The following is a 19,193-nucleotide window of genomic DNA, read 5'->3' as shown; positions in this document are numbered from 1 at the left end:
ATGCACAAAGTTTTTGGTCCTGTTGATCTCACACACTTTTTGCTGCATTTTGTACAATTATTTACCACAGACTCGCTGTGTGCAGAACTAGCCTCTCTCCTGCAGGAGGCGATGGAAATGAAGTGGCCTTTTGTGCCTGAGAAGTGGCAGTACAAGCAGTCAGTCAGCGCCAATGACAAGACCAACCTCAATGACCTCATCAGCAAGCACCTGTCAGAGCTGCTGGTAATAATGACACAGCTAAGTAATGGTTCCTTTACAATGTTACTGAAAAAAAATCAACTGTATTTATGGTTGCTGCACGCCAGGCTGTTCTAAAGGCTTCCATCGTGGCTCGGGAGGCACGTGCAGCACTGGCGGTGGTCTTCTTAGTCGACCGATTCCTCTACTGGACGGACGAGTCCAGCCGCCTGCTGAAGATCACCAAGCTGCTCCACAGACGCCACCCTGACACCCCCGTGGCCCCCCAGCTGGTCATACGGCAGGCTAGAGTCTACTTTAACTCTGGTACAGTGTTTTGGAGGGCTGAGGTTGATGGATGAATAATATTTAATTCATCCTCCTAATAATTGATTTGGGGGAAATAATAGTGCTTGGTGCAAACTCATAACATGGATGTGTGAAAAGGCTTTGTCATAATTACACATTGTCATTATGGAGATATTTGATGTTTTGTTACACAGAGATGGATAAACATTTCAATCATCTTCCCTCCAGGCAAACTGCAGAAGGCGGAATACATCCTGAGTAGCCTGATTAACAACAGCGGGGCCACAGGTAGCTGCTTATGTTCTTTTAATTGCCTTTAATGGTGTATTATGTTGTTATTTACCAGCACAATAAAACCAAATCTCTGTTTTCTCACCAAGGTTGTTGGGTGTACCACTCTGAAAGTGACAGGGCTCTTGTGCAGGCTGTTAGTGTTCAAGTACGTGGAATGATTTTGCAAAAACTAGGTAAGATGTTTCTTCCAGAGTGAGAGAAACTAGTTTACTTCGCTGATGCAGTCATATCATGGCTTTTTTTTTGTGCTCTTCTCCAGGCCTGTGGCTCGAGGCCGCAGAGCTAATCTGGGCCTCTTTGGTCGGCTTCTATGCACTTCCTCAACCTGATAAAAAGGTAGCACAGAGACACAACCACAACATGGCAGTTGACATGGTTTGAGCCTGTAAACATCCCAATTCACACAAATTTTTAACTTTTACTTGCTGCATGTATGTGTATTTTCTAGGGCATTGGAACCTCCCTTGGCATACTGGCCAACATATTGGTGTCTATGAACGATGAGGACTTCCACGCTTTTAGGACCAATCCAGATGCTGATTTGGTCAGTCTAACTGATATAATTTTTTTATAAACTGTATGATTTTTAATATTCATTAAATTCCTGGAAAAGTTATGAAATCAGAAAAGCTAAAATTCACAGAATCTTTTAGAAAAGTTTTGAAGATGAATTGTTTTGGCTATTGTTTGAAATATGGTCATAAAATCCCAAAATAACGTCATGCTCCTTCATCACTATTTTAAAATCTACTGCTGCACTCTGTGTTACCAGTATCCATTACCAGTATCATGTGATGCACTCAAACCAGACAGGCATTGTGTCATAGCCAGGGCCACACCTGCTTTTTGGGTTTAAAGAAATGGGGTGTGTCATCAGGAAAGAAACAAGAACATGCCAAATGAACTATTGTGTAACCATTTAAGCAATAGATGCACACAAACTTGTCAAAATTATTATTTGCACACATTAAAATGCAATGCATCTTCAGAAAAACCACCACTGAACACAATACTGTCTTTTTACTTCATGCATGTTGTAAAATATAGATTAACCTAACTCACTCTGATAGCCATGTTCCTACATATGATCTACCTCTGCATGAGACCACATACATACTATTTACCTTTATACTTACCTGAAATGCTTTAAAAACAAAACTTGTGATTTGTCCAAAGATCATAAGTTGTTAAATTTTATTTAAAATTATCTTGAAAAGCTCCTACAAAGCATCAAATTTATGTGCTATGATATGTTATGATAGCCTACCTGTAGATACTGTGCTTGTTTATGGCTGGAGTGCTAGCTAGTTTGATTATGGGAGGTTAAATACCTGGGAAGTGCATGTTTAATTAGTTTCACAATTAATTGTTAAAAATGTATGACAACTCTCTACATTGTTAACTTTGTGTAATTACTTGTCTGTGTCTGGCTTATTGGTTGGAACAGTCTCTCCTTGGGGACGGGGGTCATCGTCTTCTTTCAGCAGCACAGGCAGCTAAGATGGCAGTGGTATACAGCCAATACGCTTCGCTGTATGTGCTGACCAATGTGGTAGGTTGTTCTATTGATTCACTGCTGTATATAATCAACATATCTCATGGTTTCTCTGATACTGACACCGAAGAGGTATAAATCCTACTTACTGCTGCCTCAATGATTCTTTGGCTTCTTTCTGACCTCCTTTTTCTTTAGGCAACTCAAGGGACCTGCTTGTTATCGTACAGTTTCTCAATGGAGTGTCCTCCCTCTCAAAGGCAATCCCTCTTACTGCAAGCCAGAGAGGCATTTGCAATCGGCCTGCTCACCAAAGCAGAGGGTGAGCTGGTCACCAGCAAGCAAGAGCTTCACACCTTCCTCAAGGCTGCCTATTCTCTCACTGTCGCTCACAAATGGCTCGGCACTCCTCGGGAGGTCGTGGCGCAGGCAACTCAAGCTTGCCAGAAAGCTTTAGCGAATTTCTATGACTACTGCAATGCAGATACCCAAGACAAAGACACCATCTGTGCTGAAATCATGCATCTAGTTGCCCAAGTCAAGCTTCTGTTAAGAGTGGAGCCTTTCCTTAATTCAGACAAGGGGTCTTTTATCCCTGACAGCTACAGAAATATCAAAGACGCATTGGTACAGTTCACTCTGGAAGGTTTTGCCAAAGTGATGCAGAGGTTCCAAAAGTATCATGCATCATTGTGCGAGGCAACCAACACAAACTGCAAAGGGACAAATGATGAGATACATGGGGTGAGGTTATGTATAACTGCATTGGGGACAACCATTGGTACCCTCAATACTGAATGCAGCACTGAGGCCTGCAAAGTCCCTCCCAAAAGAGAAGAGCCACAACAGAGAGGTACAAATTCATGTGGTAAGGTGCCCCCACCTCAAAAGCCTGACCTGTGTACCACCTTAGAAAGCACAGATGACCTTGGCTCTTCATGGCAGAACGTCTCTTTGAGTGTTTCAGGGTCTCCAAGGCCCAACAGCAGCGGCTTCATAGGAAGTGTTGCCAGCGAACGTGAAGCAAACGCACATAATCAGAGTTGTCTGACCACTGAGGTTGACGACAGCAAGTCGGAATCTGCTGATAAAAACAGGAAGCGAGACTCACAGGGCTATAACTCAGGTGTCAGTTCCCACACAGTCCTGAGATCTGCATTACCTGCCACTTCCTTCTCCCATGTGAGCAGTGATTCAGAGAAGTTTGAAGTGATACAAGCTGGAATAGAGACGCTTGGTACTGACGAGGATTGGATGGCCGACGTTGTTGATGTGGCGCCGACGCCATCTGTAGCTGAAGGAGTGGCACAATCCTTGTCCCAGCTAGCTCTCAAAACATCCAGCTCTCTCGGGGACAGTTTCGGTTCCCAGTCGTCATGGGAGAAAATCCCAGCTGATCTGAGGTCCCCCACAATCAGAAAACCTCAGTCAAGCAGCCCATCAAAAGCAGGAACCAGCCAAAGCAGCAAGTCGTCAGAGTCTGATGGGAGCTTCTTCCTTTTGGAAACACTTGATTCCGAGAGCAGTGATTCAGCACATGATCCCACACACATAAACCACACATCTGTATGGGAATCCAGACCTGTGAAGAACCTTAATGTTGACCCAAACATGGAGACTGAAGTGGATTCAGTTTCTGCAGAACCTGCTACTAGGAACTCCTCAGCAACCTCACACCCAAACCTTTCCCAGTTTGTTCCAGAGCAGTGTGCTTCCACCGAAACCTCCACAGAGAGTTCATTTGAGATGCTGGAAGAGCATCAAAGTGGACACAGTGAAGTTACTCCTACAGAGAAAGCCAGTGTACCTCAGATGAAGAACCCCTCATGCTACAATTGCCAAAAGCATAGCACTGTAGCTGGCGACGTCCCTGAGAGTCAGTATTTCTTGTCACAGCAGGATTACCAAGCCCTACTGGCTGGAGTTTGCCATGAATGTCTCCTGAAGAGGCTGCAGAGTGACAAGATACAATTCAAACTCAAGGCACACAGAACTGCCTACAGTAAGTATGAATTCCAATTGGTGTTGAAATTTGTCCATGTCATGGGTACAAAACATTGATTGCAACTGTCTGTTGATCACTCATGTCATCTTTACCAGGTGCTCTTCATTTAAAGTTCTCCAAAGCCACGGGACTGTGGACCACCAGGGAGACCTGTGTTTACATTGGGGAGTCGATGAGGATGCAGGGCAAGCAGAGAATGGCAATATGGGTGCAGTTTTTACACCAGGAGGAGAGGTTAAGCAGGTATGCAGCTACATATTTGCACATTCACACCAAGGGGTAATGTGTCCATATTCTTATTGGGATAGAGGGCTAGGTTGCAGTGTCAGGGCGACATGGCGCTCCAAATTGAGGTTTTTGAGAGGCATACTCCAACACGAGTATTATGAGAAATCATTGGCAAAATTGTTGCACAAGAAACAAAAGATCAATGAAAATGATGGTACACATGATGTATCAGGGTCTTTGAGAGTAATCCCATTTAATAGGGGAAGGTTTCAACCATTACTTCTTGTAACTCTATTCTGGGGGGTAATAGGGCACTAAAAAATGGGGTGTAAGGGTAAAAATAAGAAATAGGATTGGGACCAAGTCTAACTGTGTATTTATGTCCTTAGTTATGTTGGCAAAGATTACTTAAAGCCAAAGGAGATCCAGTTCCACCTGAAAGACGTGGAGCGACAGATGACAGCCCAGTACTATGTGACTGAATTCAACAAGAGTCTTTACGACAAGGAGGTCATGGCGCAGATCTTCTTCATTCCCTCGGAAGCACTACTGGTGAGGCCAAATCGTACCAAGACCAAATTTACATACAATACATATTAAATAAATGTTTTTTCCATATACCGAAAGTAGGTATATCAAATGCTGCATTAGAATAGAAATGACTTAATTTGATAACAAATATCACTCAAATAGGACCAATGCTAGAGATAGCAGAGTTCAGAATAGCCTGCAGCAGTCTTGGAGCAGTGTTGGTTGAAATTCAAAAGTACCCCACTACACCCTCCAGTTGACAGCCAACAACTAGAAACACAATCTCAAGACTGTATTAGAGCCAATTTGATGGCTGTTAGTCTAAAATGTAACATGAGTCGACATTATGATACAAATAATATCTCAGTGGCAAGTATTCACTCAAGTGTCTTTGCACACACTCCAAATAAGAGCCATATACCAAAACTGCAAGTATTTTAAGTAGTGACAGACCACTTACTGTTTTCATTCCATTGACTTGTGGAGATATAATAAAGACATTTGATTTCTGAACAAAATGATACTATAAAAATTTACATAACTGTATTTTTTCTGTATATCTGATTTAGGGATGAACTGTTCCATTAAATATTTCCTAACAACAATCTTGTTTTCTGTACTTTTTAATAGATTCTGAATGAAAATGAGATTGTGGGCTGTGTGACAGTGGAGCCCTACATGCTCGGCGACTTCGTCAAACTGACCAACAACACCGGAAAGAAGGACAAAAGTTTCCAGGCTACAGAATATGGCCTTGCATTTGGGCACTTTACCTACCTGCTCTCCAACTGCCAGGAGGTTGTTGTAGATCTGCAAGGTGTGTGATCACTGAAATCGCTATTTACTATAAATCATAAAACTTATTTCTCAATTGTCAAGGAATCATCTTCCTTCCTTTTTCACAGGATGGGTGACAGCCAATGGCAAAGGGCTGACCTACCTCACCGATCCCCAGATTCACTCCACTAAGACCCCCAAGGGTCCCTCCAACTTTGCTGCCAGAGGCCTGAAGTACTTTCTGGAAGAGCAACATGGACCAGAGTGCAATGGCATTTGCCAACTGCTCAAACTACCTCCAGTGGTCAAACAGCCACAAGTTCTACATCAGAAAATTTGAGTTGTTTGGAGGTTTGTGATTGAGTGTTTGTATTCCCAAATAAGTGAAAAATGTATGTTTTTAGCTTATAAATACAAAAATATGCATTTGATATAGGTTTCTGAAATTATCCATTGCAACAATGAACTGTATTTTACATGTAGATAAATTGTGCGTTTTCAGCTCACTGTAAAACAAATCTGTTTTAAAAGTTTAAAAGTTAGTGTCTGAGCTGTGGTATCCCGTTAAAACCTGAGTAAATGTCCTTAATTTTGTTTCAAAACATGAAAAGGACAATGAAAGAAAAAGTTACTCAGAAATTATCTAGAAATTAGTAAAAAAAAAAAAAAAGTACGAGAAAGTTAAAAAAAAATTGGTTTGAAAAAATGAAAAAGACATGACCTTTGAAAAGTGCTTAAGAACATAATAATTTTTTAATACTGTATAGTTTTGAATAAGTAATCATGATAATTGTAAACATAGTTTTACCCCTCCCTTTCATTTTTTCCGCTGCATACTTTTCCCTAGTTTTTTTAAAAAATAATTTTCTATATCTACATATTTTTTGCAGTTTGTGGAGCATGTCTTACCAACTTGCTCATTGACTTTTTTACCATGTTTTTTTTTAAAGAAATCGCACCTGCAACCTGTTTAAATACATGTAAAAGGTGTCTGAAAGCAGCACAAAAGAAGTTATATCACTCCAGGTTTTAAAGGATTCAGTCTTTAAGTTGTCTGAATATGAGAAGACAAGTTCAGGTAATTTTGTAATGACCACAACTTGTCTTTTTAAATTCAGTCAACTTAAAAATTTCCTGCAGCCAGTGGACTAATTTTTTTAAGTTAAAACAGTTTCTTTTTACAGTAATAACGTTAGAAACACTAAAACAGATTTTTATAGATACATTTCATATTAACACAGCATAGATATTATCCATAAAATCATAAATATAATTTAAACAGATTTTTTGCTAAATACTTAGATCATAAATTAAGATACTGAAATTATGGCCATATCCAGTGTTGGTAAGGTGATCATTTCTCTTACTTGGACAAGTTCCTGATAAACCTTGATGATAAGCCGGTCTCTGTTAGTTAAAGCTCGCTTCCACTTCAAGAATTAGTTGGGGTTTTGGGGTTTGTTTTTTTTAAAATAGCTAATACTTGTTTTGCTTTGGAGGTTTTGTAATCAATCACTGTCTCATTGTTATGTGATTGGATTGCTGTCAAACTGGACTGACAGCGCAGGAATCACCTGACATTGACAGATAATGGCAAGCTCGTGCTTCAAGAACATTTTCCGTCATGAGCACTGTGTAGAAGTGAACTTTTGTCGCTTGTATTAATACTTTGATGTTAGGTATTTGTTTTTATTACAGTTTTTTCCGGTCCAGTTTTTACTTTGATAATTAATTTGTTTCAACTGCAGATAGAAAATAAACATGTGGACATACTAATATGAGCAGTGACTTTCAAAAAAGGATGTAAAAGCAGGCTACAGATGAATAAGGCATCAATTTTTATTCATAATGGGGATGTGTCATAATACATTACCCTTATATGAGTACAACAAAGCAGAAAATATTTACTTAAGCTTCCGCAGTTCAGCCAATTAGTCGACTGCTGTGTGTTGTTCAGTTCGGACAATCTTTTAAGTGTTAAGATCTCTTCGTCACTGACAAACATTTGCTTAAATGCTATGTAATTATGATAAAATATTTTCCTTTTTCTCTTTTACCCTTCAGGCCTATCTCAGTGTTGCATGAGTCGGAATAGTAAAGCCAGTGTTGATAATAATGAAGGAGAACATGTATTTGTCCCTTGTTATAGGGGAGAGTGGGTTCATGTGAAACATTTTTGTACTGACACAAAAAAACTTCTATTATCACAGACTGCTTGAACTGTAATGAAAATAATTTGTCTACCAATAATTTACCATGTTTTTTAGGGCCTGACGAGAATATAAAAGGCACAACTTTGTTAAATGTACAAGGAGTGCATTCTCACCCCCAGGGCTGTTGGGACAATGGGAAGGGTGAGTTGGCACACCTTGTTGCTGGCTAAAAATAGAAAAGAAAAAAAAAGAGAAAATTAAAAAGCGGACTCAATTTGAACATCTAGTATTTACAATGTCACTTGTTCCAACATTTCTTTGCGAATAAATGAAACATTTGTAATTTTTTTGTATTTTCATAAAATACTGAGATATGGTGTTTGGCTGTCTTCCGGGCCTTCCTCTCAATGACACATATCGGCTCAATGAGGCTTCCATAGTAGCTGATAGATTTCTGTAAGATATTGCAAAAAAATTAAAGTTTAATAGTTGAACTCTGAAAATACAAAATAAAACACTCACACACTGTTTTGTCTACTTTTTTGTGCATTTGTAAGGTAGAAACAACAAATGGTCCCAAACTTCTAAGGGAGAGCGGACACAATTTGGACTCCTGTGCTAGCTACCAACAAAAATTCAGACAACTAACACTAGTACCAACTTGGCTAGAAAATCTGCTTTTCAGATTTCTTTTTTATTATTATTTTAAGTAAGATAAAAGAAAAATAACAAAAGCCAAAAATGCACTTACAAAAGAACTGTAAAAAGAAAGAAATAATCAGAAGGCTGAGATTAAAAGTGAAGATGTTGTGGCTTATTATGAGCATTGTAAATGCACTGTTCCCACGGCCCCCACTGCCCCCATGTCCCAACTGACCCCACTCTCCCTTACTAAATTCAGTCAAACTACATGATTGCAGTTCGCTTACAGTGTGACTTTACCCTTCACTGTGTAAGTAAAAATGCAAGTGTAAATATTGAATTGGGGGGGGTATTGTGAATGTAAAGGCAATGCTGCTGTTAAATCAAGAATGAGGCAGGAAGATTGTGCAACAATCAGGTGCTTTAATCACTGCAGTCACACACCTCCATATCATATGACAGTGATGTCATTGATAGAGATATTAGCACATTCATCCAAAATCCAGTTCTGGGTTTATTAACCACCTTCTTCAGGGAGCACAAACAACATTCTTTACCCCTGACCTACTGTGCACAGACCTCACAGTTACTGTGTTTACATGCACTACATGAAAACTTAACATATTTCACTGAGAAGTTATGTTTTACATTTACCAAAATAATCTGACTCGTGCATTCCCAAGTAAATGTGTTAGAAATGTTTACAGATATAATATTTCTTAACAATCACAAAACCCTCTGTAAAAAAAAAAATGTTAACAAGCCTATAATGGACATGAAGTAGGACAGGTGTGTAATTTGTAGAGAGAGATACCGCCTCTCATGGCCTTTTGCCTGGTTGTTAACCTGATAACAGCTTTTCACTCAGATGTATGGGTGAAATAGGGTTAAACATAAACCCCGGAAGCTGGACTTCTTGCCTGAAGCCTCAGTGTCTGTATTTAAGGAAGTGACTTCCCTCTGCAGCGTCAGATTGTTTGCAGCAACCTGACAACAGGAGCGTAGAATCCTACAACATGAGACTCTTTGTAATATTATCATGTTTCCTGGCAGGCTGCCTGGCTCAGAAGCCTCACACATGCTGTAAGTATTTTAACAAAGACACACATTGTCATTTTGTACTTTTTCTACTACAGAATATTTGTGTTGTCGCTGTTTTTCATCGCTGACTTATTTAAGGCTTATTTAATGCTACTCTACTGTGTCAAATATGTGCTTTTCTTGAATGCAATGATATATTTTTTCCCATCTTCATCTGCAACACAGCAACTCCCCCTCTCATGAGCGGAGCCCTCACTGTGGTGAGTGTTTATTGTGTTTAAGTGTGTTTAATGAGGTAGTAAAGCACAACCTGAGCATGATGAGTAAGCCGAAGTACAATGTGTGAAAGAGGGCAGCTCAGTTGGCGGCAGAAAATGTTTTTAATTTCCATTTCTGCATTTTTTGTTTTTTTGAACTAGCAATCGCCAAATTTCTGTTCACTGTGTTTCCAGCAGAGATTGTACCAAGAATAGCTTTTTTTTACAGCCAGCCGTCGTTGCATTTCCAGGGGAAATTATGCCACGAAAGTGATCTTTTTTTTAGCATTTGCTGCATTTCCAAGAGACTATGCCTTGAAAAGCTTTTGTTGTTTGTTTTTTGTGAGTAATTACTGCATTTCCAGTAAAAATTGTGCCATGAAAAAGTTATTGGATTTTAAGTTAAACTAACGTTTAAGTTTAAGGTACATCTCTAGGGAAGATTGTACCATGCAAAGCTGTTTATAGGTTTGTTTACAGACACGTACAATGCTAAAATTTATTCTGGCTATTGGGTTTAAGTGGGAGTTGTAAACTTACTTACATGATCTTTCTCCAGTCCACACAGAATGAAAAGCTTTGGACTTATGCCAAATACCTGTACGATGGATTAGGACAGCGGTTGCGCCTCGTGGAGCTGGGCACTTATGAGAATAAGTCATTCACCTACGATGCTCTGCTGCTCTTCAGAGAGGTACCCAACTTATCATTTTCAATCATGCTACTGAAATGAAAATAAGGTAAATGGTGGAATGGAGTGTATGGAGAGCATTACAGTTCGGGGAAATTGAAAAGGCAAACGGCATCTGGGGTACACTACAAAAGCAGTGCAAATTTGCGATTTTCATGCGTTGATTTTGCTTCATCCAGCGCTGCATACACACAACACCAGGCTAGTGTGCAGGAAGATGTTTATGTGAAACTTCAGCTTTTTTTAAAAAAAGTATTGAATAATTAAATGAAATTCAACAAAATAATATAATAAGTACATGGTAATAAAACCAACAGCTGCAATATGTTGGGTAGTAATGTTCCATATAATGAGTTATATAGAAATGTTCACACACACAAAAACAGTAAAAATTAAGTAATCAAACTTGATTTAGGTTTACTAAATATCTGTTGGAATATAATTTATATTTACTGACTGAATAAAAAGAATTTGGGTTCACTAGACCAAATAAATCATCAACTCATATTTCAGCACACTGTTGTTATATTTAACACTTTACCTTCTTTATTTTATTTTTTATTTTGGTATTCGAGGACTTTAAAATTTTCTCCCTGCTAAAAGACACACTGAGTGCATTCAATTTGTATTTGCTCTTAACAAATAATAGCATTTTAAGCAAATTACTGTAGCCTAAGTGTAGAAGTTGTATTAAACAAAAAAATGTTGAATTAATCAAAAAATGCATTGAACATCTTCATCGACTACTTTGATCCATCAGGCAACCATGTATGAGATTAATGAGCATGACCGTACCTGCAAGAAAAAGCCTCTGAAGGCAGACTTCCAGCCTTGGGCAGTCCCAAAAGATGCGTCTCTGGTGGGCCAGGCTGTTGTGGGCAGCTCCTCTGGACCTGGACAAGGACTCCTGGTCAACACTTGGACGGGAAATCTGTCCAATAAAGCAGGTGAGAGAATATGTAATGGTTTGAACTGCCCTAACACTTTATTCATCTATCCCAGTTTAACACTGTTATTTTTCATCTCTGGCCTTACAGGAAAGTACATGACCACAGTCACTGAATTTGGATGCATTCCAGTCAGCACTGTGTACCACACTGACCAGTTTGGATGGGTGGTGACCAGGTTAGTTTACATTAACATCAACACTAAAAATCACCCTATAGAGCATAAAGGACAGTATAATAGCAACAGGCCAAACACTGATTCTAAAAAATGAAATATTTATGAAATATTTGCATTTGGCCAAGTCAATTTTATGTCACTTTATGTTCACTAGCTTTTTCAACAACGTCATCGGAATTCCGGATCCTGGTCAGCTCAATCCGCCAGACTTCTGCATGGATGCAGAGATACAGGCTAATGTTGAAAAGGAGCCGACAGATTTCCTCAGCTTGTTCCTCAACAAGCATTGAGAGGGCTTCCTTTAACTAATGTCCGCGTCGTCTTTGTGTTTTGAAGTTTAACAAGTGGAGCTACTGAATCGTTGTTTGGATATGTGGCATACATGACTTTAACTCAAGCATCTTGAGTATCTGTGACAAAATCAAATCAGATCAAATTTTTCTTTACACTTTTTTCGTTTCATTTACCCATTTCTGCCCTAAACCTAAAGCTGCACTTACAAATGTTCTCATATCGACAATGGATTTAAAAAAAAAAAACAAAAAAAAAACAGCAAATTTAGTGGTTGTGTGTGTGAAATGCATTAAAATTATGAGCTGGGTACATGAAAACAATTCAGGCCGTATGACAAACAAACAGTTTCATTGTGTAACAGTTGCAATTTGGTTAGGTTTAAAAAACAAAAAAAAATTAATTGTTTAATTTATGGGAAATTTCATGGTTTTGGTTAAAGTGGTACAGGACCAAAGTGACATATATTCTCTGCGTGGTTACATAAAATACTTTACTACTACTTACTACTTTACAGACTTTATGTTAAAAAAAAAGCATGTAAAGTTATGTAATAATGTTGACTTTTACATTTTACACGGGACACAAACAACAGTTTCCTGGTTGAAAGTCCCCACACAGCCGTCCTGTATGGCTGTGTGGCTTTAATTTGTGTGTCCACCATGGCGAAAGAGCTTCATCAACATTGCATTTGCATACTTTTCTGGTTCCCAGGATGTAACTTTAACACATTTCATGCCACCACCACGTCAGTTGTTGAGTTTTTGTGTCTATCTCACATGTTGCCATGAGACCGGGATGCTCTTTCTAACAACCTGAGGATGTGTAACTACATGTCATTATTATCAATAAAAAAAAGCATATATTTTACCATGTCTCTGTATGTAATGACAACATATAGTAAATGTAAAAAATTCTAATATTTGGCCCAAACAAATTGTCAGTTTTAGGAATTTAAGAGTTCACAAAATTAACATATTATATCCAATAAAAAAAAAAAACAATTAACACGACTATATGATTTTAGAAATCAACATTGCTGCACTTAAAGATGACATGCTAAAATTATTTTTTAATACTACAAAAAAATCTTTATGATAAGAGAAGCTATTGTATATTTGTCTTGACGAAATTCTCCCTGCTAAATTCCCTGGGGAGAAAATATTGGACGTCATTAAATATTACATTTAGCCTACTTTGCCTTGATTTTATAAACTGTGTGAATACCTCCTTAGTGTATCATAACAAATGTAATGTAAAGTCAGAGTGCATTATATGTCATAAAAAATATATTATACTACATATGTGTTTATTATGTAAAAAAATGTCAGAAAAAGTCATTGTGGATAATGACATATACAGTGTCAAAAAAATAGTAGTATATAGCAGTAATACTATAGTAGTAGTAGTAGTATTACTAATAGTAATATGAAATTTGTGTTATAAAAATAACACAAATGTCATTCTATAATTATAATCCTTGAATTGATAAAAACATCATAGTAAAGTATGTTTTCTAAAAAATCATAAAAACATCATACTATAGTCCAAAAATTTAAAAAAAACATCATAGTGTAGTATTTCGTCCAAAAATTGATTAAAACATCAAAGTATAGTATGTCGTCCATTGATAAAACAATTGATAAAAACAACTAATAAAACCGACATAGTTTAGTATGTCATCGAAAAAAAAGGAAAATGTCATAGTATTGTATGATGTTCAAAACTTGATAAAAACATCAAACTATAGCATATCTTCCAAAAGATGATAAAAACATAAAATAGATACAAATGTCATAATATAGTATTTTCTGCAAAAATTGATAAAGACGTCATAGTATAATATATCATCTAAAAATGGATAAAAGCAATTGATTAAAACGACATAGTATACTATGTTGTCCGAAATTGGATAAAAACATCAAAGTATAGTATATCATCCAAAAATTGATCAAAATGTCACTGTATAGTATGTTGTCCAAAAAATTGATAAAAACATCATAGTCCCAAAATTGATAAAAACATCATGGTATAGTATGTCGTCCAGAAATTGATCTAAACCTCATAGTATGTCGTCCAAAATTGGATAAAAACGTCATAGTATAGTATGACATCAAAAAATTGATAAAAACAACATAGTATAGTGTGTCTTACAAAAATTGCGAAAAACAATTGCTAAAAACAGCTGATAAAAACAACAATTAAGTATATCATCAAAAAATTAATAAAAATATCAAACTAAAGTATATCTTCCAAAAGATGATAAAAAAACATCATAAAATCGATAAAAATGTCATAGTATAGTATTTTCTGCAAAAATTGATAAAAACATTACAGTATAGTATGTTGTCCTAAAACTGAAAAAAATCTCATAGTAGGACGTTTAAACATAGATAAAAACGTCATAGTGTACTATTTCGTCCAAACGTTGATAAAAACATCAGAGTGAAGTATGATGTCCCAAAAAGGATAAAAACGTCATAGTAAGGTTTGAGTTCCAAAATTAATAAAAAGATCACAGTATAGTGTGTTTTAGGATGTTTTAAACACTGTATGATATAACATGCCTCTACATGCAATACTTAGTGGTTTTCAGTTTTTTTTTTAAATGTCCAATTTTCTCCATGCTATACCCTTGCTTTTTTGGTAATGTTTTAAATATGCTATTTTATGGCTTTTGGGGCCGTGTTTGGAGTTTTTTCAACACTGTATACTACAACTTCCCCTTACATGTTATACCAACTGGTTTTAAGCTTTTTTCTGGACATGTAAAATGTTGACATTTTCGACGTACTATAGCCTTTCTTTTTGATCATTTTTTCAACAAGCTTTTTTAATGGGTTTTGGCCTTATTGGATGTATTTTTAACACTGTATACTACAAAATGCCTCTTCATACTATACTAAGTCATTTTCGACTGTTTTTGGGACATTTCAAATTTTGACGTTTTCACCATTTTCACCAAGCTTTTTTATAAATTTTTTCAACATGCTATTTAATAGGTTTTGGGGCTGTTTTGGGATGTTTCTTCAACTATGACATGCCTCTACATGCTATACTAAGTCGTTTTCAGCTGGTTTTTGGGTATCTCAAATCTTGACATTTTAACCACACTAAAGCCTTGCTTCTTTGGTCATTTAGTCGACATGCCAAATTCTGCTGTTTTGGGCTCTTTTTGCAACTTTCTTTGCTATGTCGTGTCAAGGCAGGCTATTCTGCATGGTTTCCATTTTTTTATTTTCAACAGTTTTTGGGACGTGTCAAAATTTGACTATTTTGCCTTGAAATTTTTGGTCATTTTTTTCGACGTGAAATTCTGCTTTTTTTCACACTTTTTGCAACTTTCTTTGCTATGGTGTGTCTTGGCAGACTATTCTTAGCGGTTTCCAGCTGTTTTCAACAGTTTTTGGGACGTGCCAAATTTTGACATTTTTGCCTTACTATAGCCTTAGATTTTGTTTTCATTTTTTTCGACATGAGAAATTTCTCTTTTTGGCACTCTTTTTGCAACTTTCTTTCCAATGACGTGTCTCGACAGAGTATTCTAAGCTGTTTCCAGCTGTTTTAAAAAGTTTTGGGACGTGCCACATTTTGACATTTTTGCCTTACTATAGCCTTGGATTTTTTGTCACTTTTTCAACATGCCAAATTCTGCTTTTTTGGGCTGTTTTTGTAACTTTCTTTGCTATGGTGTGTCTCGGCAGACTATTCTTAGCAGTTTCCAGCTGTTTTAAACAGTTTTGGGACGTGCCAAATTTTGACATTTTTGCCTTACTATAGCCTTGGATTTTTTGTCACTTTTTCAACATGCCAAATTCTGCTATTTTGGGCTGTTTTTGCAACTTTCTTTGCTATGGCGTGTCTCGGCACAGTATTCTAAGCTTTTTTCCGCTGTTTTCAACAGGTTTTGGGACGTGCCAAATTTTGAAATTTTTGCCTTACTATAGCCTTGGATTTTTGGTCGCTTTTTCAACATTCCAAATTCTGCTTTTTTGGGGCTGTGTTTGCAACTTTCTTTGCTATGGTGTGTCTCGGCAGACGATTCTTAGCGGTTTCCAGCTGTTTTAAACAGTTTTGGGACGTGCCAAATTTTGACATTTTTGCCTTACTATAGCCTTGGATTTTTTTGTCACTTTTTCAACATGCCAAAATCTGCTTTTTTAGGCGGTTTTTGCAACTTTCTTTGCTATGGTGTGTCTCGGCAGACTATCCTTAGCGGTTTCCAGCTGTTTTAAACAGTTTTGGGACGTGTCAAATTGTGAAATTTTTGCCTTACCATAGCCTTGGATTTTTTGTCATTTTTTCAACATGCCAAATTCTGCTTTTTTGGACACTTTTTGCAACTTTCTTTGCTATGGTGTGTCTCGGCAGAGTATTCTAAGGTGTTTCCCACTGTTTTCAACAGGTTTTGAGATGTGCCAAATTTTGACATTTTTGCCTTACTATAGCCTTGGATTTTTGGTCGCTTTTTTAACATTCCAAATTCTGCTTTTTTTGGTTCTTTTTGCAACTTTCTTTGCTATGGCGTGTCTTGTTAGGATGTTTTAAGCGGTTTCCATCTGTTTTAAACAGGTTTTGGGACGTGTCAAATTTGACATTTTTGCCTTACTATAGCCTTGGATTTTTTGTCATTTTTTCAACATGCCAAATTCTGCTATTTTGGGCTGTTTTTGCAACTTTCTTTGCTATGGCGTGTCTCGGCACAGTATTCTAAGCTTTTTTCCGCTGTTTTCAACAGTTTTTGGGACGTGCCAAATTTTGACATTTTTGCCTTACTATAGCCTTGGATTTTTTGTCACTTTTTCAACATGCCAAATTTTGCTTTTTTGGGCTGTTGTTGCAACTTTCTTTGCTATGGCGTGTCTCGGCACAGTATTCTAAGCTGTTTTCCGCTGTTTTCAACAGGTTTTGGGATGTGCTAAATTTTGACATTTTTGCCTTACTATAGCCTTGGATTTTTGTCATTTTTCAACATTCCAAATTCTGCTGTTTTGGGCTGTTTTTGCAACTTTCTTTGCTATGGTGTGTCTCGGCAGACTATTCTTAGCGGTTTCCAGCTGTTTTAAACAGTTTTTGGGACGTGTCAAATTTTGAAATTTTTGCCTTACTATAGCCTTGGATTTTTTGTCATTTTTTCAACATGCCAAATTCTGCTTTTTTGGGCTGTTTTTGCAACTTTCTTTGCTATGGTGTGTCTCGGCAGACTATTCTTAGCGGTTTCCAGCTGTTTTAAACAGTTTTGGGACGTGCCAAATTTTGACATTTTTGCCTTACTATAGCCTTGGATTTTTTGTCACTTTTTCAACATGCCAAATTCTGCTTTTTTGGGGCTGTGTTTGCAACTTTCTTTGCTATGGTGTGTCTCGGCACAGTATTCTAAGCTTTTTTCCGCTGTTTTCAACAGGTTTTGGGACGTGCCAAATTTTGAAATTTTTGCCTTACTATAGCCTTGGATTTTTTGTCACTTTTTCAACATGCCAAATTCTGCTATTTTGGGCTGATTTTGCAACTTTCTTTGCTATGGTGTGTCTCAGCAGACTATTCTTAGCGGTTTCCAACTGTTTTCAACAGGTTTTTTGGATGTGCCAAGTTTTGAAATTTTTGCCTTACTATAGCCTTGGATTTTTTGTCATTTTTTCAACATGCCAAATTCTGCTGTTTTGGGCTGTTTTTGCAACTTTCTTTGCTATGGTGTGTCTCGGCAGACTATTCTTAGCGGTTTCCAGCTGTTTTCAACAGTTTTGGGACATGCCAAATTTTGAAATTTTTGCCTTACTATAGCCTTGGATTTTTTTGTCACTTTTTTAACATTCCAAATTCTGCTTTTTTTGATTCTTTTTGCAACTTTCTTTGCTATGGCGTGTCTTGTTAGGATATTTTAAGCAGTTTCCATCTGTTTTAAACAGTTTTTGGGACGTGTCAAATTTGACATTTTTGCCTTACTATAGCCTTGGATTTTTTGTCACTTTTTCAACATGCCAAATTCTGCTATTTTGGGCTGTTTTTGCAACTTTCTTTGCTATGGTGTGTCTCAGCAGACTATTCTGAGCGGTTTCCAGCTGTTTTAAACAGTTTTGGGAAATGCCAAATTTTGACATTTTTGCCTTACTATAGCCTTGGATTTTTTTGTCACTTTTTTAACATTCCAAATTCTGCTTTTTTTGGTTCTTTTTGCAACTTTCTTTGCTATGGCGTGTCTTGTTAGGATATTTTAAGCAGTTTCCATCTGTTTTAAACAGTTTTTGGGACGTGTAAAATTTTGACATTTTTGCCTTACTATAGCCTTGGATTTTTTGTCACTTTTTCACCATGCCAAATTCTGCTGTTTTGGGCTGTTTTTGCAACTTTCTTTGCTATGGCGTGTCTCGGCACAGTATTCTAAGCTGTTTTCCGCTGTTTTCAACAGGTTTTGGGATGTGCCAAATTTTGAAATTTTTGCCTTACTATAGCCTTGGATTTTTTGTCACTTTTTTAACATTCCAAATTCTGCTTTTTTGGTTCTTTTTGCAACTTTCTTTGCTATGGCGTGTCTTGTTAGGATATTTTAAGCAGTTTCCATCTGTTTTAAACAGTTTTTGGGACGTGTCAAATTTGACATTTTTGCCTTACTATAGCCTTGGATTTTTTGTCACTTTTTCAACATGCCAAATTCTGCTGTTTTGGGCTGTTTTTGCAACTTTCTTTGCTATGGTGTGTCTCGGCAGACTATTCTTAGCGGTTTCCAGCTGTTTTCAACAGTTTTGGGACATGCCAAATTTTGACATTTTTGCCTTACTATAGCCTTGGATTTTTTTGTCACTTTTTTAACATTCCAAATTCTGCTTTTTTTTGTTCTTTTTGCAACTTTCTTTGCTATGGTGTGTCTCGGCAGACTATTCTTAGCAGTTTCCATCTGTTTTAAACAGTTTTTGGGACGTGTCAAATTTTGAAATTTTTGCCTTACTATAGCCTTGGATTTTTTGTCACTTTTTCACCATGCCAAATTCTGCTGTTTTGGGCTGTTTTTGCAACTTTCTTTGCTATGGCGTGTCTCGGCACAGTATTCTAAGCTGTTTTCAGCTGTTTTCAACAGGTTTTTTGGATGTGCCAAGTTTTGACATTTTTGCCTTACTATAGCCTTGGATTTTTTGTCATTTTTTCAACATGCCAAATTCTGCTGTTTTGGGCTGTTTTT

At 37.2% G+C, this 19,193-nt stretch overlaps 2 protein-coding genes across 2 annotated transcripts in view; both read left to right on the top strand.

Annotated features, from left to right (window-relative positions):
• Positions 1–8,500, top strand: part of alpk1 (alpha kinase 1) — a 96,975-nt gene extending 88,475 nt beyond the window's left edge. Inside the window, exons 5-16 of the mRNA XM_088073702.1 lie at positions 71–225; positions 309–507; positions 718–777; positions 870–956; positions 1,043–1,119; positions 1,232–1,327; positions 2,231–2,335; positions 2,477–4,280; positions 4,379–4,526; positions 4,901–5,063; positions 5,673–5,859; positions 5,948–8,500. Coding sequence (XP_087929828.1) covers positions 71–225; positions 309–507; positions 718–777; positions 870–956; positions 1,043–1,119; positions 1,232–1,327; positions 2,231–2,335; positions 2,477–4,280; positions 4,379–4,526; positions 4,901–5,063; positions 5,673–5,859; positions 5,948–6,159 — 3,293 coding nt within the window. The 3' untranslated portion in view covers positions 6,160–8,500. The remainder of the gene's footprint in view (positions 1–70; positions 226–308; positions 508–717; positions 778–869; positions 957–1,042; positions 1,120–1,231; positions 1,328–2,230; positions 2,336–2,476; positions 4,281–4,378; positions 4,527–4,900; positions 5,064–5,672; positions 5,860–5,947) is intronic.
• A 1,050-nt stretch (positions 8,501–9,550) lies between these two features.
• On the top strand, positions 9,551–12,889 carry LOC121962031 (ependymin-2-like). Its single transcript, XM_042512212.2, has 6 exons — positions 9,551–9,697; positions 9,881–9,915; positions 10,472–10,606; positions 11,364–11,550; positions 11,641–11,728; positions 11,883–12,889. The coding sequence occupies exons 1-6, from the start codon at positions 9,631–9,633 to the stop codon at positions 12,016–12,018; spliced, it is 648 nt and encodes a 215-aa protein (XP_042368146.1). The 5' UTR covers positions 9,551–9,630; the 3' UTR covers positions 12,019–12,889.
• Positions 12,890–19,193: the final 6,304 nt, after the last annotated feature.

The sequence above is a fragment of the Plectropomus leopardus genome, chromosome 23 (assembly GCF_026936395.1).
Source record: "Plectropomus leopardus strain MGB_pleo_1.0 chromosome 23, ASM2693639v1, whole genome shotgun sequence".
NCBI lineage: Eukaryota > Metazoa > Chordata > Actinopteri > Perciformes > Serranidae > Plectropomus > Plectropomus leopardus.
Note: the sequence above shows the minus strand (reverse complement) of the source record. Positions and strands in the feature narration are given on the sequence as shown.

Excerpts from the sequence above, each read along its gene's own strand:
- LOC121962031 (XM_042512212.2), top strand. The coding sequence starts at position 9,631 with ATGAGACTCTTTGTAATATTATCATGTTTCCTGGCAGGCTGCCTGGCT. Across the intron at positions 9,698-9,880 it reads TCAGAAGCCTCACACATGCT|CAACTCCCCCTCTCATGAGC; the intron begins GTAAGTATTTTA and ends TCTGCAACACAG. Across the intron at positions 11,729-11,882 it reads TTTGGATGGGTGGTGACCAG|CTTTTTCAACAACGTCATCG; the intron begins GTTAGTTTACAT and ends TATGTTCACTAG.